This window comes from Oculina patagonica, chromosome 11 (genome assembly GCF_052425735.1).
Source record: "Oculina patagonica isolate OP01 chromosome 11, crgOcupat, whole genome shotgun sequence".
Classification (NCBI taxonomy): domain Eukaryota; kingdom Metazoa; phylum Cnidaria; class Anthozoa; order Scleractinia; family Oculinidae; genus Oculina; species Oculina patagonica.
Window position 1 is genome coordinate 17,635,901 of NC_135768.1, and position 23,919 is coordinate 17,659,819.

General features: G+C 36.7%; 3 protein-coding genes and 1 pseudogene across 3 annotated transcripts; 1 reads left to right on the top strand and 3 right to left on the bottom strand.

Annotated features, from left to right (window-relative positions):
* Nucleotides 1-5,477: 5,477 nt before the first annotated feature.
* On the bottom strand, nucleotides 5,478-9,106 carry LOC144630481 (high-affinity lysophosphatidic acid receptor-like). Its single transcript, XM_078488838.1, has one exon. It carries the CDS (start codon nucleotides 7,296-7,298, stop codon nucleotides 6,333-6,335), a length of 966 nt encoding a protein of 321 aa, XP_078344964.1. The 5' UTR covers nucleotides 7,299-9,106; the 3' UTR covers nucleotides 5,478-6,332.
* Nucleotides 9,107-14,106: 5,000 nt separating this feature from the next.
* LOC144629483 (putative G-protein coupled receptor 45) lies at nucleotides 14,107-15,443 on the bottom strand. Its single transcript, XM_078487695.1, has one exon. The coding sequence runs from the start codon at nucleotides 15,441-15,443 to the stop codon at nucleotides 14,475-14,477; it is 969 nt and encodes a 322-aa protein (XP_078343821.1). The 3' UTR covers nucleotides 14,107-14,474.
* Nucleotides 15,444-19,688: 4,245 nt separating this feature from the next.
* On the bottom strand, nucleotides 19,689-20,753 carry LOC144629510 (high-affinity lysophosphatidic acid receptor-like; annotated as a pseudogene).
* A 1,684-nt stretch (nucleotides 20,754-22,437) lies between these two features.
* LOC144629458 (uncharacterized) lies at nucleotides 22,438-23,642 on the top strand. Its single transcript, XM_078487661.1, has one exon. The coding sequence runs from the start codon at nucleotides 22,487-22,489 to the stop codon at nucleotides 23,399-23,401; it is 915 nt and encodes a 304-aa protein (XP_078343787.1). The 5' UTR covers nucleotides 22,438-22,486; the 3' UTR covers nucleotides 23,402-23,642.
* The last annotated feature ends 277 nt before the right edge of the window (nucleotides 23,643-23,919 follow it).

Sequence of the window (23,919 nt, forward strand, 5' to 3'; positions counted from 1 at the left end):
AGAATAGTTGTTTGACTCTATTTCGAATATCATTCATTCTCCAAAGGTAAAGGCCTGGATTGAGTGTCGAAGACAAAAATAGGAGAACCAAGGACACCCTATCGATCACATATATTTCTTAACTAAAACGGTTACTAACATAGATCCCACTAGAAACAATGTAAGGTAAAAAGCAAAAGGAAAACAGCAACAAATTAGAAAGTAAAACATCGTGGCCACAGATTCCTTGTATTTTGCCAGATTTATAGCGTGTTGACCAAAAAATTTTGAGATGTTTCGCTTGCTTTAAAAACTTGCTGTTGGTGATGACGAATAATTCTGTAAACTTTAAAATAGGCAAATGACGTGATAAGATAGCAAGTTAGCATGGTTGCTGTAATTGCAATGGTTATATAATTTCCATAACTCTGACTTTAATTTGCCAAAACACGAAAAACATCTGCGTGAATCGGATAAATCAACAGTGCGACAACAGTAAAACATCCACGTCTCGATGTAAGTAAGAATCGTCGAGACATGTGTAGCCATCGCTCAATGGACATGAGTGTTATAAGAAGAATCGTTGTGGCAATAAAATAGATGGCGCTGCCCGCACCAATTGTTCTTATGATGGTAATGAGCTTCGACGTTTCACAAACAGTCCTTGTAGTTCCTAAGCACATAAATATGGCCGCTGCAAAGAAGGGCTGGGCGATGATTCCTGTACACAAATCAGTGAATGCTAAACCACTCAGAACGATATGAAATGGTGTTCTCACAAACGTCTTCTTCCAAATTGCGGCCAAAATAAGCCCTTTTCCTGATACTGCTATTGGTGATTAAACAGCAATTATTATAGCAGTTGAGAATGCAACTTCGTAAAAGAAATTTTTTTTTAGTCTATTGTCGTTGTCCGAGAGAGAGGAGAAGAGATGAAAAGTTAGTTGTTTCTTCCTAAACGTTTGTAATCACATTTGGTGGGTTTATCTCCAAGATCGCAAGCCCCTTTCTTCTAAGTTTAGCTGAAATGTAAGTTTTTATTTTCTTGAGGTAGCAAATAATTAAAATGCGTTATCAGCTGCAAAGATGAAACAAAATGTGAGATAAACTTCTTTTATTTGCTGAGTGAGCACCACAAAAAGGTTTTCTGAGTTGACTTACATGTAATTTAAGTCCTAGATCCTTCTTTTAGTCAATCAATCAATCGTCAATCAATCGATCACTCAATTAGTCAATCAATCAATCTACCTGGAGCTATTAATTTTCGCGGACTAATTGAAACTGAACACAATATTGTATTCTGACGAACTTGAGGAAAATTAACTTTCAAATGAGGGCTTCCTGCGAGAGGGCAGTTGAATAAAGGTCATCATCAAATGGAGTGGCACTAGTTTTTTGTTCTTGTTTTTTTGGTGGATAAAACCATGTTGAGTGACAATTCAATTAAAGGCTATTGAAAAAAAGTACATTTAAAAAAAAAATAGCATTTGAACAGTGGACCTACTGGGAGTGAAGCATGTCCTTGTTAAAAGCGTCTCGTTGGACTGCATGCAATCAACCAAGATAAAAGTATACTAAGTGCGTATTTACTTGTAAGTGACATACTCAAAATAATTTTTTCACGCCATTGCGAATGTCATTCATTCTCCAAACGTATTAAAACCGGGTTGAGCGAGGAAGACAAAAATAAGAGCAACAACGACATACTGAAGGCCACAACTAATTCTAAGCGCTCCCCCAGAAGAAAATACAAAAGGCAAGAAACAGAAAATGCAATGAAATGTAAACAATAGACATCACGGATTTCTTGTATTTCACCAGGTCTATTGCCGGTTGACCAAAATTCTGAGATGTTTCGTTTGCTTGGACTTGGTGTTGATTTTTTTTTATTGTTTTTTTATTTTATTTTATTGATAGTCACACATATATAGTTATATTACAATGCAATTAATGGTAAAACTACGTAATAATAGATTACAGTGGAGAATTAAAGAGAAGAGAAAAAAAAAGACCTGAGAAGGATTATGGATACTCCGTATACAAGTTTTAACCTAAGTTTTCTAGCATGTACTTACTTAAAATTCTACTTACAAAATCTGTGATAAGGAGAGACTTATTATTCAACCTATTCGTATAAATAAAATAGCGAGCATATAGCAAGGTAAAATTAAGTTTTTTCACTAGCTTCTTATTAGGTAGGTTGGAAGTAACCCCAAATAAATATTCCTGAACTGACGGCATGAAGATAGACTGATTGCAGTTATTAAACCATTGCACCACTTTTGACAAGAAGTCTTTAGTAAAATGACAATTTGAGAAGGTGTGTTCTATCTAATCTGGTTCTCCACAATATAAACACTCACTGTCGTCTTTGATACCAAAATTGCAGAGGACTTGGTGTTGATGATGACGAATAATCTGGTAAACGCTAAAATAAGTAAATGCCGTGATGACAAAGCAGATTAAGATCATGTTCATAATCGCAATATAGACCTCACGTTTATAAGTTTCCTATAAGTCAACGACAAAACATCGTAAAACAACAGAGGGAATTCATACAAGCAAAACAGTGGTTACTGTAAGACAGCCACGATACATACATAAAACTTTATTTCCTTTCGAATTTTAGAGTAGCTTTTAATGAAACCAATGATCAAAGCGATGTAAACAATGATCGTCGAGACATGAGCAGCCATCGTTTAATGGATATGAGTGTTATAAAGAGAACTGTCATGGAAATGAAGTAGGTTGCACTTCCATTAGCAATTCCTCTTCTAGCAAGAAGAAATGATGGCCTGCTGCAAACTAGGTGAGGTTGTTTTATGTAAATAAAATTGACTGCAACAACGAAGGCTGGGCGATTAAACCTGTACAGAAGTCTTTGATTGCTAATACACTTAGAAGAATATGGAATGGAGTTCTAACAAAAGTTCTCTTCCAAATCGCCGCCAAAATCAGTGCATTTCCCACAATTGCCACGGGTAACATGAAAGGCTCTTCGAGCAACCTCATGGTAATTCGATGAAGTGCCGATCGACCTTCGCATTTTTTCCCAAAGAAATAAGCGTCCAATAATGTAACGCAACTTCCCTTTATTACTTGCGTTCAATACTAACGTGACACGAGATGACGTGACACGAAACAAAGACGTGCTGTGGATGTCGTGTTAACTAAAACACGTCACACGGCACGCGCAATAATATTTTTTTATACTTTAAACGTAACTGCATGTAGCTTATAGCTGCCATCAATAATGTCACAATCTCACTTGATTTGCCTTTGAAATGTTTTCTTGCGTCAGTGGGTCATTGATAGTTTTTTTTTCAAATAAGCGTCCAAACATGTCACTTTAATAATAATAATAATAATAATAATAATAATAATAATAATAATAATAATAATAATAATAACGACTTTATTACAGTATATCCATTTGACATGGCTCTTCATCTGTAATATGCTAACTACAAAAATAATAATAAATAAATTAAAAAGTTAAATATTAAACAATAAAAAATAAATCTACATTATTTCTCTTTTAACTTGACTTAATAAATATTTAAAAGTGTCCTTTGAAAATTGTTTGTGTTCTTTGCAATTCCGTAAGGTGATGGGCAATTTATTTAAGGTCGACACTACTTGGTCTTGGAAAGTGTTTGATGTCAGCGGTATTTGTTTGCCTTTGTTTGCCTTTGAATGTTTAATTTTTCCATGGAAGTTGCGGCATTGATGGTTCGTGCTCTCAGGTTTCGTAGCGCGATTTCTATTTTTTCACCACAAAATATTTTAGTGTAACCTTTGATCCTTTTTACCATTTAGTAAATTTGTTTTGTGAATATGTTTTCTTTTCTGTCAGCACGTAAAGCGTTATTTTGAGAAGCGAATAAAACTGTAAGAGAAAGATGTGCGTTTCTGCTCGACTCAAAAAGATGAAAAACGTATGACGTGTCACGTATGACGCGAATCAAAAGCGTGCCATGAGTGTCGTGTTTACTTAAACACATCAGAAGGCAAGCGTAACTGCATGTACCTTATAGCTGCTATCAGTAATGTCACAATCTCTCTTTATTTGCCTTGGAGTGTTTTCTTACTCTGAGGCTTCGTTGAGCGAATTCTATCAGTCTCTTTTATCACCATAAGTGTCACTGATCCTCTTTCGATTTGTTTTGTAAAAATTCAACCTTGTGAAAGAGAGAGACCCTGGAAACGAGGTTGGAGAATAATTTGTTTTTGATTAACATGTGTTGAATGACGTTTTAAAGAACCTTTCTGTCAGCACGTTTACCGATAAATGTATAAATTAATTGCGGTTTAATATCAGAATGGAGTGAGTGAGTGAGTGAGTGAGTTAGTGAGTGATCCACTGGGGACACGTGACTTCGAGAAAGATCACTACACCTCATTACCATTTGGTAAAAACGGCAACTAAAACAGTGGTCGCAAAAGTAAGTACGTAAAAGAAAGGTTCATTTTTTCCTGTTATCTCCGCTACACGATAAGGGAAACCACTGTTGTTGAAAGGAAGTGTTACTAAACATCATTGGGCGTATTTTTTTTCATGAACGTCGGTAGCGCTATCCGTTTTGCTAGGTCAACCTCAGAGAAGACGAACAACAATTTTGACCTGATATGTAAATTTTACCTACATCAAGCTTCTGAACAAGATTATTTTATTCGCCCTGTTGATGGACTGTAAACAAAGAGCTCTCAAGTCTTCCGCCTGATAAAACAAATAGTGGCGTTTGACAACTTCACTGGTTGAAAAAAAAAAAAACAAGATTTAAATCGATATTGATCTATTGTGCGGTCGTTTTTTTCGCCCGTTTTGGTTTTAATAGCCTGGGTTTGCATTAAAGAACTAACTAAAAACAGTCACATTATGGTGACAAAATTGTACTTAACGTTCACTAAGTCACTTTCTATTAGTTTTATTTTTCCCGAGAGGGCAAATACTAACTTTGTTTAGTAATTGAAATCCCGGTATAACCGTTCATTTTCTCTGATGTCTAATTAAATTTCTCTCTGTCCATAAGGTAAACATGATAAGCTATCATCTTATCTGATGAAAAATATACTGAATATCTAAGGAATATATTTTAAAACAACATTAAAAGAATAATAACTCCTCGTCACATTTTCTCTCAATTTAAATTTGCTTTTATTTTAAGTGCTAGTGGCGGAAACATGCATATGGTTTAGAGTCAATTTTTCCTTTAGGAAAAATATGTTGCTATATAAGGAAAGATTTGTCTCCTGCGGCAATGTTTCCATGGATTCTAACAGAACACAGTCAATTTTAATGCAAACCGCTGCAGGTCTGTTGTAAGTAAATAAAGCGATTCGACGACAAAATAATAGAACTGCATGAGGCAACAAATATAAGAATATGATCGCTATCTAGACATGGAAGCCAGTAAGAAATATCTAAAAAAATATTTATAAACTGAATGCTAGCTACCACTGCACCATGCGACAAAAGATGCGAGGGAATTAATTTACTGTTGGAATAATTAAAGCAAGGCTTTGTACGGGTGGTATGATGTCGAGAACGAAAATTAACGATACAATTGGGACTGTCTTAACAGCTAAATTGAATGACTTTTTATTTAGTGCTTTGATCAACCTCCAACGGCTAAAAACAATTGATAGCTTGTTTGCAGCCAACATAACTAAAAGAAAGTATAGTTTAATGTTCTAGAAAGGTCTATACGAGAAGGTCTATTCAATCAAGAAATATTACAGCCAGCAGTGCAGTCGTATTTTGGATAAGCGAGCAGTAGATAGCTTCTTCAATTGTTTTTAGACCAAAACGCCTGCAGCGCTGGCGAGAAAAAAAATATATTTTAGTAATTGAATCGAGCTTCTGTTTAAGGCACACCTAAACATAATGTAGCTATTGATCCTGCAATTTAAATTTAAATCAAACCTTTAAGTTTAACTCAGAATTAACGCTTACTAAATAAAAACCTGAATCTGGTGTGCCTAAAAGAACTAGCCTTTTCATCGAAACAACAACATCGAAGCTCAATTTATTTCATCTGAAAGATACAAATTTCTCTCAAAGACTTGCTCTTTGTAAGGACAAGAAAAACTGTAATAATTTCGTCAATTTTTAAAACACTTAGAGAAAACAGGGCGTTTTTTTTTCGTTCAGTCAACAGATAAATTCGATAATCTTTTACAGAATGTGCACCACAAACGTATGTTTTCAAGGAAAACAAAAATTTAAATATCATTCCTCGTCGACGAAAGAGGTTGAAATAGTGCATTAAACAATTATTTGTGAGAGCTACAAATAAATCACTTTCAATTACGAAAACGTACAATTCTCGTCAGTGAAATAAAAGAAATTTTTAGGCAGCGCTGCACAACAGTTGTTTAACTCCATTGCGAATATCATTCATTCTCCAGAGATAAAGGCCTGGGTTGAGTGAAGAAGACACAAATAAAAGCACAACAGTCGCCTGTATGGCGGCATACTCTTCTCCTAGAGTCACATAGCTTAGTCTTAGATAAACTCCACTAGCGATAATATATGGTAAGAAACAGACTGAAAATAGCAAAAGAATGTATACCATCGAGGCCACAGATTTCTTGTATTTCGCCAGGTCTATTGCTGACTGTCCAAGATTCTGAGTTGTTTCATTTGCTTGTACTTGCTGCTGGTGATGACGAATAATTCGGTAAACTTTAAAATAGCCAAATAATGTGGTAAGGTAGCAGGGGATTATAATTACTAACATTGCGACTATCATGTTATAATAATAAGTCTTTTTACTGTTTGCCAAAACACGAAATACGACCGCGGGAATTGGAAGGAGTGACAGGATTATAACCGTGGAATATCCACGGCACGATGTAATCAAGGATCGTCGAGATGACATGTGTAGCCATCGTTCAATGGACATGAGTGTTATAAGAAGAACAGTGATGGCGATGAAGTATACGGCGCTGCTTTGGCCAGTTGTCTTTAAGATGATATATAGCAGCGGCCTGTCGAACCGTACCATAGGGTTTGCTACGTACATCAAGGCTGTCGCGACAAAGAAAGGCTGGGCGATAAGTCCTGTACACAAATCAGTGAAAGCTAACCCACTCAGGAGAATATGGAATGGTGTTCTCACAAACGTCTTCTTCCAAATTGTTGCCAAAATCAGCGCATTTCCAGCCACTGCTATCGGTGATAAAACGGCAGTTATGATAGAAGTTGAGAAGAAAACTTTGTTAAAGTAAGCTTCGTTCTCACGGCTACTATCATTCACCCGGTTACAAGGAGTGGAAACATTTTTTAAAGGGGAGAAAGTCGTGTTACTGAACATGGTCTGACTTCGTTCATGAACGTCAGATTCACTACCTTGCCCAGTTTGCCTTCATTGAGTTGAACACAGAAGGCAGCTTTTCATACTTTGACTGTGGTTTTATTTAAATGAAGTGAAAATTACATGGAGTCTCACCTGGTGATATTTTCTAACATAATATTGTGTACGATGATTATCATTTTTTCTTTATTTTTCAATACCACTGGCTTTTATTCATATCATTAAATATTCATTCAAAATTTTGATTAATTTTTCTTGCTCTGAAAACGAGTTTTTAATTTCCTTTCAACTAATCACTTTTACCAAAGTATATACATGTAGACTAGATTAATTTCAACATAAGCTATAATAAAAATGGATGTTTGAATTTCTCTTCAATAATTCAGCTCCATATGAAGCAAGATAAATTGACTTCCTGGTAAGGATTTTAATTCATTGAAAATACAAAGCATTTTTATCATGAGCCTCCGGTTCGTGACACTGCGCAAGCATTCCCGTTGTTATCGACATAAAATTCTTTACTTACTTGCTTATATATTAAGTCTCCGTTCGAGCTAAGTGGCCTATCAGCCGGAGCGCATCCCAGATTCAGCGACATGAAGCTGCTAGTCAACTCCACCCTGGATGGGATGCTAGTCTATCGCAGGGTTACCCTCCAACACCATCTAGTGCTCATTTACATCTGGGTGGTGAGAGGCACTGTGAGAGTAAAATGTCTTGCCCAGGAACCGTACAGAATAACCCCAGACAGGGCTCTAACCCAGACCGCTCGAACCGGAGTCCAGCGCACTTATCATTAGACCATCGCGCCTCTTATTGCCTTATATATAAATCAGTCTTTAAAGGCAAACTGAGACTAAATTAAAATTGCATATCGTAATTGTCCGCACTGCGATAACCAATTCAAGTAAAAGAGATCTCAGCCGTTGTCAAAAAGCTTAGACTCAGGTGCATGAAGCATTAAACACAGGCGCAGGCAATTTGCTGACAAAGATATTGTTATCTGCGGTCTTAACCTGATTTGCACCCATGGCTGTTCTGTTCACTCGCCACCGTTCTTCAAGTACAAGGTGGCTTGCAAATATTCGTTGTATATTGTTCGAAAGAGACGTAAGGGTGCAACCAATTCAACTTATGATCTGTTGTTTCTTGTACTTTGTACTTTGGCCATCTTGTGAGTGAGGCATACCTTTGTCGAAAACTCAGCTGCGCCATTTGCTTGAACAAATGCAATCAACGTTGGTTGAAGTCTACTAAGTAGCAACATCAGAATAATTGTTTGACGCCATTACGAATGTCATTCATTCTCCAAACGTATAAGCCTGGGTTGAGAGAGGAAGACAAAAATAAGAGCAACAAGGACACACTAAAAGCAACAGCTAATTCTATGCGCCTCCCCAAGATAAGATAAACAACACTAGAAATAAAATACGGCAAGAAACAGAGAGAAAACAGTAATAAAATGTAAAGAATTGAGACGACAGATTTCTTGTATTTCGCCAGGTCTATCGCCGGACGACCAAAATTCTGAGGTGTTTCGTTTGCTTGCACTTGCTGTTGGTGATGACAGATAATTCGGTAAACTTTGAAATAGGCGAATGACGTGATAACAAAGCAAAACAGCATCATTGCCTGAATTGTAATATACACCTCACGTTCATACGTTTCCTTAAAGTCGAATAAAAATCGCAAAACAACCAAGGGAATTGGTACAAGCAAGACCATTGCTACAGTCAGACACCCACGATGCGATGTAACTAGGGATCGTCGAGACATGTGCAGCCATCGTTCAACGGATATGAGTGTTATGAAGAGATTCGTGATGGAAATGAAGTAGGTAGCACTGCCATTAGCAATTCCTCCTACGACAAAAAGAATTGTTGGCCTTTCGCAAACAAACCGAGGATTTTTTATATAGATAAAATTAAGTGCAGCGACGAAAGGCTGGGCAATGAGTCCTGTACACAAATCCGTGATTGCTAATCCAGTCAGAATAATATGGAATGGTGTCCTAACAAATGTCTTTTTCCAAATTGCCGCCAAAATCAGCGCATTTCCCACAACTGCCACTGGTGACAAAACGGCAATTAATGTGGATGTGAAAATAGTAACTACGGTAAAGAAAGATTCGTTCTGCCCATCGTCACCAGCAAAGCTACAAGAAACGGGAAAGGTTTGCTGTTGAGAGGAACTGTTATTGAACATGGCCTTTCTTTGTTTTTTGAAGAACTTCGGTTACTTAATTAGTCTTTCTGTGTCAAGCTTCGTGAAAACGAACCTCAGTTTTGTGCTAAAATGCAAATGTTACCTACATTAGATAACAATTAAAGCTGAGTCATCATCCAAGTTGATGGACTGTAAACAAAAACCTCTTAAGGCTTAGGCCTGATAAAACAAATTGTGGTGCTATCCAACATTACTTGTTAAAAACGATGTAAAGCAATACTTATCTATTGTTCGGTCGTCTTTTCTTCCATCTTTATTGTTTTGATTGCCAGAGTTTCCGTTAATGAACTAACTGAAAACAGTCGCATAATGGTGACAAAATTGTAGAAACGTTCACAAAGTCACTTTCCATAAGTAATTTTCCACAAAAGGGCAAGCACTAACTTTGCAAGGTTAAGAAGAGTCTGGTAGTTAACGGTATAACTGGGAAATAAAATTATAAACGCATTTTCCTTGATGTTTATTTATTATTTTTTTCGTTCCCTAGGGTAAATATGACAACTTAAAATCTTATCTTATGAAAATCGTTTTCAGAAAGAACTATTCCTTTCAGGGAAAATGAAATGTTTTTGTGTTGCTATGGTTTTCAAATTACATGTAAATGCACACCACTGCAGGATCAGTTAAGTAAGTAAAGGGATACGATAAAAGTATAATAAAATTAAAAAAGCAAAAAAAGAAAAAAGGTCTAAGTTCGCTTTCTCGACAGAGGAGACAGTAAGTGATTTCTAACAGGGATATTAAATTTAATACCAGCACACATCCAACAAAAGACGCAAGAAAATTAATTTAGAGTTACACAATAATTAATGCAAGGCTTTGTACAGGTGACATGATGTCGAAAAGGAAAGTAAACAGTACAACTTAGACTGGCATAACATGTAGCTTAAAAAAGTAAACGTTGATCTCAAAACTAAATATATTTTTACCTAAAACAGTTAAAAAAGCATTTTTGTGTTAAACTAGTGGATAGGATTGTTGTTTTGAAACAATCTGTAAAGAAGAAAACACCAATATTTTGCTTGCAACCTAAGTATATAGCACATAGTATTTTAAGGTCTTAAATAGTCTATACGAGAAACGACGTGACAAATCGTTCATTTACAAATCTTGAAAAATTATAGCTGGGCGTATTAGAGAACCGAGCCGATGAATTTTCCTTTAAATTTACTGAAAGCTGTAGGCTAGAGAAATAATTTGCAATGCTGCGGAAGAATGAGTAATTTTCAATTAACGAACACCTAGCAAAAACCAGACTCTTTCTTAAGGCTGGTTCTCACATGATCGCCCCGATCGTCTCTGTCGCTTCTGTCGTTTGCAAAGTCTGAGGTGATTGGAGCAAGCAAACTTTTTGAAGCGACAGAAGCGACAGAGACGATCGGGACGTTCATATGAGAACCAGGCTTTACAGCAAATCTCTTAGTTAAAACAAACTTGCTCTCACTGAAGTTTTCTCGTAACATACACATTTTCTCGTAAAAGAATAAAAAAACATTCTTCATCGATCAAATGGTTTTTTAAGGTTTTCAGTGTAACACCACGCTGAGCTTAGCCAGAAAACAACAGTTGCCTCACTCCATTGCGAATATCGTTCATTCTCCAGAGGTAAAGGCCTGGGTTGACGACGAAGACAAAAATAAAAGCGCAATAGACGCTTGTAAGACGGCATGTGCATCTCCTGAACTCTCCTGACTTAGACTGACAATGGACATGAGTGTTATAAGAAGAATCGTTGTGGCAATAAAATAGATGGCGCTGCTCGCACCAATTGTTCTTATGATGGTAATGAGCTTTGACGTAAGCACATAAATATGGCCGCTGCAAAGAAGAGCTGGGCGATGAATCCTGTGCTCAAATCGGTGAACGCTAATCCACTCAGAACAATATAAAATGGTGTTCTCACAAATGTCTTCTTCCAAATTGCGACAAAAAAAGCGAAAATGATGGCGGCTCTTTTGACGTTATACGACGTCACAGCCAACAAAAAATATGTTATCTTATAAAGTAAGTTAAGTGCTTTTTACTCAGTGCAAATTAACATCATTAGGCATTTAAAGAACTAAAACCTTTGTACTGTGTTCGGGGTATTAATTTGCTTGTACGTGAGGGTTAATTTTGTCATTCACACAGTCAAAAATAAATTCAGTCAAAAAGTGATTGAATCTTTTTTGTGGAAGAAACCATGCGATTGTGGTTCTTGTTTTGTTATCATTGTTGTTTGTTATTTTTTTCTGTGGATACAACCATGTTGGGTGACAATTCAAATGAAGGCTATCGAAAGAAGTACATTTAAAAAAACAAAACAAAACATTGTACAGTGAACCTACTGAGAGTCAAGCATGTCCTTGTTGAAACGTCATTGGCCATCTAGGTGGACGAAATGTAATCAAGCAAGATCTACATCATCTACATCTACATATAATTAGGTCGGTAAAAATCTTAAGATATCACACCAACCGTTAAAAACTAAAATGAATGTTAAAAATGTTAAAAACTAAGATAAGAATATATATTGATAGGTATTGATAGGTAATATATATTGATATTCTCAAAATAACTTTTTGACGCCATTACGAATATCATTCATTCTCCAAACGTATAAAACTGGGTTGAGTGACGAAGACAAAAATAAGAGCAACAAGGAGAAACCGAAGGCCACAACCAATTCTAAGCGCTCGCCCAGAATAAGATACACCACAGTAGAGATAACAAAAGGCAAGAAACAGAGAGAAAATAGCAATAAAATGTAAAGAATGGAAACGACAGATTTCTTGTATTTCGCTAAGTCTATTGGCGGTTGACCAAAATTCTGAGATGTTTCGTTCGCTCGGACTTGCTGTTGATGATGACGAATTATCCGGTAAACGCTAAAATAAGCAAATGCCGTGATGACAAAGCAAAATAAAACCATGATCATAAGCGCAAAATAGACCTCACGTTCATAGGTTTCCTTAAAGCCGACGACAAAACATCGTAAAACTACCATTGGAATTGGTAGAAGCAAAATTATTGCTACTGTTAGACACCCACGATGCGATGTAACCAAGGATCGTCGAGACATGTGCATCCATCGTTCAATGGATATAAGCGTTATAAAGAGAACTGTCATGGAAATGAAGTAGGTAGCACTCCCATTAGCAATTCCCCTTAAGGCGAGAAGAAATGTTGGCCTGCTGCAAACTAGGTGAGGTTGTTTTATGTAAATAAAATTGGCTGCAACAACGAAAGGCTGGGCGATGAGCCCTGTACACAAGTCTGTGATTGCTAATCCACTAAGAAGAATATGGAATGGTGTTCTAACAAATGTTCTCTTCCAAATCGCCGCCAAAATCAGTGCATTTCCCACAACTGCCACGGGTGACAAAACGGCAACTAAAACATTGGTCACAAAAGTAACTACGTAAAAGAAAGATTCATTTTTCCAGTTGTCGCCGCTACACGATAAGGGAAACCATTGTTGTTGAGACGAAGTGTTACTAAACATGATTGGGCGTATTTTTCTACATGAACGTCTGTAAAGTAATACGTTTTGCTGGAAAACCTCACAGAACATGAACCACAGTTTTGACCTGTTATGCAAATTTACCTACATTAAGCTACTGAACTAGATTATTTTATCCGCCCTGTTGATGGACCGTAAACAAAGAGCTCTCAAATCTTCCGCCTGATAAAATAAATAGTGACGTTAGACACTTTACTGGTTGCAAAACAAGATGTAAATCGAAAATAATCTATTGTGTGGTCGTTTATTTGTTTCCGTCTTGGTTTTAATAGCCTGAATTTTGCATTAATAAACTAACTCGAAACATGGTGACAAAATTGTACCAAACGTTCACAGATTCTTTCTATTAGTTTTCATGCCCTGAGATCGAAGGCAGGTACTAACTCTGTTAATAAAATGAAGCTCCGATTGTAAACAATATAACCGGGAATTATAATTATAAATACATTTTCTCTGATGTTTAATGATTTTTTTTTTCTGTCCCGTAAGGTAAACATGATAACCTATCATCTTATCTAATGAAAAACGTAATGAATATCAAGGCCAAACATTTCAAGACAACATTAAGAGCCGCATCTCTGCCCTTATTGCCGTGCCCCATTCATAATCGCTTTAATTTTTAGTGCTAGTTGCACAAACATATCGGTAAAAACAACTGTTCCTCGTCGAAAAAATAAAATATTTTTTTGCTACTATTAGGGGAAATATTTCTTTCCTGCAATTATGTTTCCACGGTTCCTAAAAGAGCTCATTCAAATTCGATTCACTGCTGCAGTATTATAAAAGGAACATGTAAGTAAGCAAAGGGATATGATGATAAGATCTAGATAATAAGAATAGCGTATAACAACAAAAAATAGGAAAACCTGATCGCTATCTCGACATGAAAGCCTGTTAAAGATTTCTCGAGAGAAAATAAGTATTAAATACTAGCACGCAACCAACAAAAGACGCGATCGAGAACATCAATTTGCAGTTGTAAGAATTAATACAAGGCTTTGTACATGTGTTATTATGTCGAAAACAAAAATAAATACAGTTCAATGATCTGAAAAAGCCTATACGAAATACGAGGACACAAAGATATTAATACGCCAAGTCATAAGCACTTGTGCCAACTCAGTGTTGTAGTGTTAGAGACCTCTTCTATGCATTGCCAAGGAGACTGATTTTATTTGAACGAGAACTAGCGAGAACTGGGCGTCCTTCTTGCAGCAAACTCTAAGTCATCACATTATTTGATAAACTTTACAAAGAATGTGCACCACATATGTAGTTTTCTGGTAATACATTTTCTAGGGAGAAAACAAACAAAACATTCCTCATCCCTCAGTGATAAAAGCAATTGTGTTTTAGCATAAGACACGATCAGTATTTTCGGAAAACCGCATTCCATTAAAAGTAACGTACAATTCCCGTTAGTGAGATCAAAGAGTTCCTTGTAATTTTCATTGGTTACCACTACACAAAAGTTGTCTAACGCCATTGCGAATATCACTCATTCTCCAGAGGTAAAGACCTGGATTGAGCGAAGAAGACAAAAATAAAAACACAACAGAGGCCTGTAAGGCGGCATATGCTACTCCTAACCTCTTTTGGCTTAGACTCACATAAACCACACTAGTGACAATATAAGGTAAGACACTGACAGAAAATAGCAAAAGGATATATAACATCGAGGTCACAGATTTCTTGTATTTCGCTAAGTCTATAGCCGGCTGACCAAAATTCTGAGATGGTTCGCCAGCTTGGACTTGTTGTTGGTGACGACGAATGATTCGGTAAACTTTAAAGTAGGCAAATGACGTGGTAAAGTAACAAGATACTATGCTTGCCATGAGTGTAACTCTCATGTGATACTTGTAAGTCTGTTTACTATTTGCTAAGACACGAAAAACAAGACAGGGAATCGGAAGGAGCAACAGAAGGATAACAGTGAAATATCCGCGACGCGATGTAACCAAGGATCGTCGAGATGACATGTGCAGCCATCGCTCAATGGACATAAGTGTTATAAGAAGAACCGTAAGGGAAATAAGGTAGATGGAACTGCTTTGGCCGGTTGTATTTAAGATGCTATGAATCAGCGACATATTGCACTGTACACCATGGTTTGCTATGTACATCAAAGCAGTCGCGACATAGAAAGGCTGAGCGATGAGTCCTGTACACAGATCAGTGAAAGCTAATCCACTCAGAAGAATATGGAATGGTGTTCTTGCAAATGTCTTCTTCCAAATTGCTGCCAAAATTAATCCATTTCCAGCCACTGCAACCGGTGATAAAACGGCAGTTACAATGGAAGTCGAGAATAAAACTTTGTTGAAGTAAGATTCGTTCTCACGGCTATTATTCTCTACCGAGTTACAAGGAGTGGAAACATTTTGTCGAGGGGAGAAAGTCGTGTTATTGAACATGGTCTAGCTTCTTTCATGAACGTCAGATTGGCTAACTTGCCAAGTTTGTCTCCATGAAGTTGAACACACTGGACAGCTTTTTACACTTTGACTGTGGTTTTAATTAAACGCAGTGAAAATATGGTTTCACCTGGTGATATTTCCTAAACCTTTATTGTGTACTTTGATTAATTTTTGTTTTCATTACTGCTGACTTATATTCATAGCATTAAATATTCATTTAACTTTTTTGATTAATTTTTCTTGCAATAAAAACGAGTTTTTTGTCTTAAACTAATCACCTTTCCCAAGGTATACAGACTAAATTAATTTCAACATAGAACATGAAAAAATGAGTTTTTCAATTTCTCTTTTCAATTAGAGCCTAATATAAATTTACTTCGTGAAAACTTTTTTAAATTTATTGAAAATATAAAGCATATTTAATCTCAGATGTACAAGAGAGGGGGGATGCAACCTCCGTAAGGTTTTTTCGAAAAAAGAAAAAAAGGGAGAGCATTTACTCTACAATGCTATCCCTTGCAGAAATTTTGAGATGTCAATCATGTGTCCATAATATTGGACGTTGCCATGGCAGCGTCATTATTACAAGCAGATGTTGCCAAAAGTCGTCATTTTTATCATTTTTCTTTATTTTTCCAGTTTTTTTAAAAACAGAGTTGTACAATTTGATTACCTTTACATTCCATGAGTATTCTGGCCTGATTTTGTTTCAATTTTGGGCTTTTTTTACATTCTAAGAAAATGGTGAAATCCAAGATGGCGGATCTATGATGGCTGCTCCAATGACATCACCTGACGTCATGTGACGTCACAGCCAACAAAAATAGTGCCATCTTGTAGAGTAAGCTACGGGCTTTCTACTCAGTGCAAAATAATTTCGCCGCGCCTTGATAGAACAAAAACTCTGGCGAGAGGTTTCATACACCGCCACCCTTGTACGATGTTGGGGGTATGAATTTGCTTGTACGTCAGAGGGTTAAGATGAACCCCTGGTTCGGGAGTTTGCACAAGCACTCCTCTTGTTATTGATATTAAATTACTTACGTATTGACTTACTTATTTACTTATTTACCGACCGACCGACCGACCGACAGACTGACCGACCGACTGACTAACTGACTGACTGACACACTGACGTACTTACTTACTTACTTACTTACTTACTTACTTACTTACTTACTTATTTACTTGCTTGTTTGTTTGCTTGCTTGCTTGCTTTGCTAGCTTGTTTCCTTGCTTGCTTACTTACTCATATGTTAAGGCTGCGTACGAGCCTAGTGACCCATCAGGTCGGAGCTTATCCCGGCTTCAGAAAGGCCACCGCGTCTCCCACTCCCTCATATATTAAATAGTCTTTAAAAGCAGACTGATACTAAATGGAAATTGCAACTCCGCATTTTCCGAACTGCAATAACGAGTTCAAAACATATGCAGAGGCAATTTCCTGACAATGATATTGTAACCTGCGGCCTAAAACTGATTTGCACCCATGGCGGGTGTGTTGTCTACCGTTCTTGCAGTACAAGGTGGTTTGCAACCTTTCCATGTATGTGTCGACTTATGTTCGAAAGAGACGCCAGTGTGAGACCATTAAAAAAAAGGTATTGATTGGTAGTTTCCTTGTTTTGCTTTTCGTTGTTTTGCTTTTCGTCGAATGCAATGAACTAAGATCGAAGTCTGACTAAGTAGCTCCCTCAGAATAACTGTTTGACGCCATTACAAATGTCATTCATTCTCCAAACGTATAACCCTGGGTTGAGTGAAGAAGACAGGAATAACAGCAACATGGACACACGAAAGGCGATACCTAATTCTGAAGGATTTCCGAAGATAAGATAAAGAACACTAGAAATAAGAAACGGCAGGAAACAGGCAGAAAAAAGCAGTAAAATGTAAAGAATCGAGACGACAGATTTCTTGTATTTTGCCAGGTCTATTGCCGGATGACCAAAATTCTGGGATGTTTCGTGTGCCTGTACTTGCTGTTGGTGATGACGAATTATTCGGTAAACATTAAAATAAGCGTATGCGGTGGTAATAAAACAAAGGGACATCAGCGTCATGATGGTTATAATCACCTCCCGTTCATAAGTTCCTCTTAAGTCGAAAACTAATCGTAAAACGACCAAGGGAATTGGTACAAGCAAAACCATTGCTACTGTTAGGCACCCACGATTCGATGTAACCAGGGACCTTCGAGACATGTGCAGCCATCGTTCAATGGATATGAGTGTTATGAAGAGAACCGTGATGGAAATGAAGTAAGTTGCACTCCCATTAGCAATTCCTCCTATGACGAAAACTAATGTTGGTCTTTCGCAAACTAACCTAGGCTGTTTTGTATAGATTAAAGTGATTGCAGCAACGAAAGGCTGGGCGATGAGTCCTGTACACAAATCAGTTATTGCTAATCCAGTCAGAAGGATATGAAATGGTGTTCTTGCAAACGACTTCTTCCAAATTGCCGCCAAAATAAGCGCATTTCCCACAACTGCCACGGGTGACAAAACGGCAATTAATGTGGATGTGAAAATAGTAACTGTGGTGAAGAAAGATTCGTTCTGCCCATTGTCACCAGCCAAGTTACAAGAAACGGGAAAGGTCTGCTGTTGATTGGAAGCGTTACTGAACATGGTCTGTGTTTGTTCACTGATGAACTTCGGTAACTTAATCAGGTTTTCTGGATAAACCTCCGTGAAAGTGAAATACAGTTTTGAGCTAAAACGCAAATGTTACCTACATCAAGGTTACAAACAAAGTTGTGTCATCATCCAAGTTGATGGACTGTAAACAAAAACCTCTTAAGGCTTCGGCCTGATAAAACAAATTGTGGTGTTGACCGATTTTTCTTCTTGCAAAACAATGCAAATCAATCAAAACTAATCTATTTTATTCGGTCGCTTTTTTCCATTTTGATTGATTTGATAGCCTGACTTTCCATTAAAGAACTAGCTGAAAACAGTCAGATAATGGTGACGAAATTGTACCAAATGTTCAAAGTCATTTTCTATCATTTTTTCCCTGAGAGGGCAAGTACTAACTTTGCTAAGTAAATGAAACTTCGCTAGTTAACGGTATAACTGGGAAATATAATTATAAATAAATTTTCTTTGACGTTTTTAATTATTTTTTTGGTCCCTCAGGGTAAATATGACAAACTATCGTGTCATCTGATAAAAATTGTACTGAATTTAAAAGTCAAAAAAGTTAAAACAACATTAAAAGAGTCATATATCTTTATCATATTTTCTGTTTTTACTGTGCCAAATTCAAATTCGCTTTTACTATCAGAATTAGCAGCGGAAACGAATTATTTAGAAACAAATATTGCTTTTAGGAAAAATGAAATGTTTTTGTGTTGCTATAGTTTCAAGTTAAATGAACACCACTGCAGGATCATGTAAGTAAGCGAAGGGATAGGATAAAAAACAAATAATAAAATTTAAACAGCAAAAACACAAAAATGGGTCTAAAAACGCTTTCTTGACAGAAAAGACAGTAAGCGACTTCTCGAGGGGAAAATAAAAATTTAATGCTAGCACATTCAACAAAAGACGCGAGGAAATTAATTTACAGTTGCACAAGAATTAATGCAAAGTTTTTTTACAGGTGACATAATGTCGAAATCAAAAACAAACAAAACAAGCGAGACTGGCATAACATACTGCTTAAAAAGGCTGAACTTTAATCTCACAGCTACATATAATTTTACCTAAATGGCAACAATCTGTAGCGAAGAAAGTATCAATAACTTTCTTGCATCCTACAAAACGCACAAAATATATAATAAAAAGGTCTCGAAAAGTCTATACGAAAAACGACATGACAAATCGTTCATTTACAAATCTTGAAAAATTATAGCTGCGCGTATTAGAGAACCGAATGATGAATTTTCCTTTAAGTTAACTGAAAGCTGCAGGCTAGATAAATTATTTGCAATGCCACGGAAGAATGACTTATTTTTAACGAACACGTAGCAAAAATCGCACGTATTTCTTACAAATAAACTCTTAGTTAAAACGACATTTTATCACTGAAGTTTCTAACAAATGTGCACCACATACTTTGTTGTCTCGTAACGTACACATTTTCTCGGAAAATAATAAATAACATTCCTCATCGATCAAACGGTGTATTAAAGTTTTCAGCGTAACACCACGTTGAGCTTAGTTAGAAAGCAACATTTCCTAAAAGTATAAATCTCTTCACCGAGATCAAAGTGTCCTTTACAATATTCATTAGCTACCCTCTGCACAACAGTTGCCTCACTCCATTGCGAATATCGTTCATTCTCCAGAGGTAAAGGCCTGGGTTAAGAGACGAAGACAGAAATAAAAGCGCAATAGACGCCTGTAGGACTTAGACTTAGACTTAGATAAACCCCACTAGCGACGATATAAGGTAAGAAACAGATAGAAAACAGTTAAAGGATATATAACATCGAGGCCACTGATTTCTTGTATTTCGCTAAGTCTATTGCCGACTGACCAATTGCAAATTGCTGAGACGTTTCGTTTGCTTGCACCTGCTGTTGGTGATGTCGAATAATTCGGTATACTTTAAAATAGGCAAATGCCGTTATAAGATAGCAAGAGAGTACGCTGGCCATGCTTGAGACCCTCGTGTGATCCGTGTAAGTCTGTTTATTAATTGACAACACCCTGAAAACGATTACGGGAGTGGGAAGGAGGAGCAGTATGATGACAGCGAAACATCCGCGACGCGATGTCACCAAGGATTGTCGAGATGACATGTGCAGCCATCGTTCAACGGATATAAGTGTTATGAGGAGAATCGTGATGTCAAGACAGTAGATAGCACTGCATTCGCCGATTGTGTATATGGCGATAGTGAGTTTTTCCGTATCCGCGTCACTTAGCATAGAGTTTGTGGAATGCATCAAGGCTCTTGCGGCATAGAAAGGCTGGGCGATGAGCCCTGTGCACAAATCGGTGAACGCTAATCCACTCAGGAGAATATGGAATGGTGTTCTCACAAACGTCTTTCTCCAAATTACCGCCAAAATAAACGCATTTCCTGCCACTGCAACTGGCGATAAAAGAGCGATTAAAATAGAAGTTGAGAAAAATATATTGTCAGATTCTCTTTTCAGCGATATTGACATCATCCGAGATACAATGAGTGGAAATATTTTGTGTAGGGGAGAAAGTCATGTTACTGAACATGGTCTATCTTCGTACGCGAACGTTGATAGTCAGATTTGCTTGGGTCAGAATACCTCGATGATGTTCAACACAGAAGGACAGCCCTTCACACTTTGTCTGTGATGCTCAGTTTTATTGCTATTTTTAATTGAAAGTAGTGTAAATTACATATGGTTTCACCCAGTGACATTTTAATTATGATCGTTCTTTATGAGTTTTTTAGCAATAATTTTTTATTCAACTTTCTTATATATTTCTCTTACACTGAAAATATGTTCGTTTTCTTAGTTGAACCATTTCCCAAAGTACACAGACTAAATTAATTTTTACATGAATGAAATGGATTTTTGAATTGCTCTTCAAGAATGCAACTTGAAAGAGACAGCTCAATAAGACGCCAGACAGATTAACTTCCTGGAAAGGATTTAAATTATGTTGAAATATAAACAGTGTATGTTATTAAAATAGTATTAAAGAACAAACTGAGACTGAATTAAAATTACAACTATACACATTCAAAACTTTCCAGCTGCGGCTTTTGATTCAATTTCCAATAATGATTCACATATTATTTCTCTCAACATTAACAATGCATTGTCAAGCAGACAGGTGATGAGAATACAGTCATCAATAAGGAATAAGTTGCTTTGGTAATCAGAAGACGAACTTGATTTTTAAAAATCATATCACATTTGCTTTAATTTGTTGATAGATATTTACTGTCAAATTGTAGGAAACCACAAAATGTTGCGAAATCCTTCTTTCTTGATTTACTTAAAAACGCTCTTACAGGTTTTTGTGAAATTCCAAAAAATGAATAGCAAGAGTCAATCTAGATTTCGTGAAAATCAGGCTTCTTTAAAAACAAAAAGAGATCGACAATCGTTTCTATGGTAACCACTGTTACTAAGAAACCAGTAAAAAATCACACTTTGGTCATTTGTGATCATGATAGTGTAGTTTGGCAAAAATCTAAGATTGCCTAGGGCTAAAAAAACTACGTTTTTTACTCCTTTTAAGGAGACTCGATGTAGACACAATCGGCGAATGCAGTTTTTTAAGAAAACTCTGCTGTAAGTGAAACGATCGTGACACAATTTGGCGAAAGTTTTATGATATGTACGTTGCAATAAATGAAACCAGAAATAGCTATGATTCCTTTTCGCTGACATTAATTGACAAACAGTACAGCAAGCGTTCTATTTATCAATTCATATTAATCGAGACAAATAGCAAAATATGATGGGAAGTATACATAGTATTCATTATTTCATACGAGCTACGTCTGTATCAAGCAGGTTGTTAGTTTGATGCCGAACGGAACGCAGTTCAATGAAGTTCGATTTTTTATGTGCTAATCTTAGTTTCACCGAAAAACTAAAATGTCAACCGCCCGTAAAGACTAAAGCTTTTATATTATTTTAATTACTCCCATCACCGTGAGACACAATTTGGTTGTCCAACAACGGAAATTACAAAAGCAAGTGTAAATACGGTCGTCTAAACATGAAATACAAGCTGTCAATGCAAAGTCTTAGTAACTCTTGATGACCATTCACTGATCCAGTCTGATTTCTTCATTTCTATTGTCACTTCGTAGCCCGTTTTAAAAGACAGCGACATTGAATTAACTGACCCCCCGCTTATTTCCACTCAGTAAAGTGCTCAATAAGATGTCAAAGAGAACTCACTTATTTTAATTAATTTATTTTGTACGTCTTGATTATCATATAAATGAAGTCTCCAATAAAAAGAAAACTTGGCCGAAAATAATAACAAAGTCATTCGCAATAGAAAGCAAATGAATCGATTGACAACGAAAAAAAACACCTCATTCATTGCGCTGTTCTCACAGTTTTCCTGTGATTGCTAGACATGTTCAGTAACACGACATCCTCTCCTTCACAAAACTCTGCCATCGCAGATTGGACTAGAAGTTCGGCATGGTTAACTTTTAAACTTGCAACTGCTATAGTTTTCGCTGTTTTATCACCGGTAGCAGTAACTGGAAATGCGCTGATTTTGGCAGCAATTTGGAAGAAGACGTTCGCGAGAACACCATTCCATATTCTTCTGAGTGGATTAGCGTTCACTGATTTCTGTACAGGGCTCATCGCCCAGCCTTTAACTGCCGCAGACACTTTGTTCGAAGCAAGCAGTCTGGAAAAAGAGCACGTTACAATAGACACAATCGGCGAATGCACTGCCATCTACTTTGTTTCTATCACGGCCCTTCTCATCACACTCATGTCCATTGAACGATGGTTGCACATGTCTCGACGATCCTTGGTTACATCGCGTCGTTGCTGTGTCACTGTTATCACATTGTTACTGATTCCCATTCCTGCAGTTATTTTCCGCGTTTTAGTGAACGAAAATGAAACTTATGAGAAACATATTTATATAACGACTATGGCACTGATGTTCATTTGCTATCTAACCACGTCATTCGCCTATTTCAAAGTTTACCGAATTATTTTTCATCACCAACAGCAAGTCCAAGCAAACGAAACATCCCAGAATTTTGGCCGACAAGCAATAGACCTGGCGAAGTACAAGAAATCTGTGGCTTCCATGTTGTATATTCTATTGTTATTTTCTCTCTGTTTCGTACCTTATATTGTCTCTGCTGGGGTGTTAATAAGTAGACCAAAATCTTTTAAAACATTTGTGGCCTTAAGGGTGTCTTTCGTGCTTTTATTTTTGTCTTCTTCGCTCAATCCAGTTCTTTACGTTTGGAGAATGAATGATATTCATAATGGCGTGAAACAGTTGGTCTGCAGAAAATGATTTTAACTGAATTAGGGAATCTCATCTCGGTGACGCGGATTGTATGAATAGTACAAGTTTATAATATAAGTATTTTATCTGAAGTTTTCGAGACAAAATAAACCCCCAAAATAAACAAAACTTTCTAATTTACAGCAAATACCTTAATTACCATATTGGAGTTTTACCGTGTAGGGAAAATTGTCACGTTTATTTTGTGTGTGTTTTGAAGACACGTGGGCCATACTTTTTTGTCTCGTTTAACAAATATTTCAAGAAAAAAATCCCATCACGTTTGTGGACCTATCATAGGCTTTCGTTGGGCGAAATATGAAGAATGTTGAGTTTTCATCATGTGTCACTTACTTTCGACTTGGGTCGGTCTTAGTGGACATTTGCTCTCAAATTGTTTTTATCAGATACCGGAGACGGCAAAATAGACTATTCAAAAAAACTGTCGTCCAAATTATTTTTCGGTATCTATTGTGGGATTGTTCGTTTGAGATCTTCTGAGAAGTATTTTTCAAGTAGTACTGTTT

What these genes read in the sequence shown, in the direction of transcription:
- LOC144629483 (XM_078487695.1), bottom strand. Translation starts at nt 15,443, where the DNA reads ATGTTCAATAACACGACTTTCTCCCCTCGACAAAATGTTTCCACTCCT.
- LOC144629458 (XM_078487661.1), top strand. Translation starts at nt 22,487, where the DNA reads ATGTTCAGTAACACGACATCCTCTCCTTCACAAAACTCTGCCATCGCA.
- LOC144630481 (XM_078488838.1), bottom strand. Translation starts at nt 7,298, where the DNA reads ATGTTCAGTAACACGACTTTCTCCCCTTTAAAAAATGTTTCCACTCCT.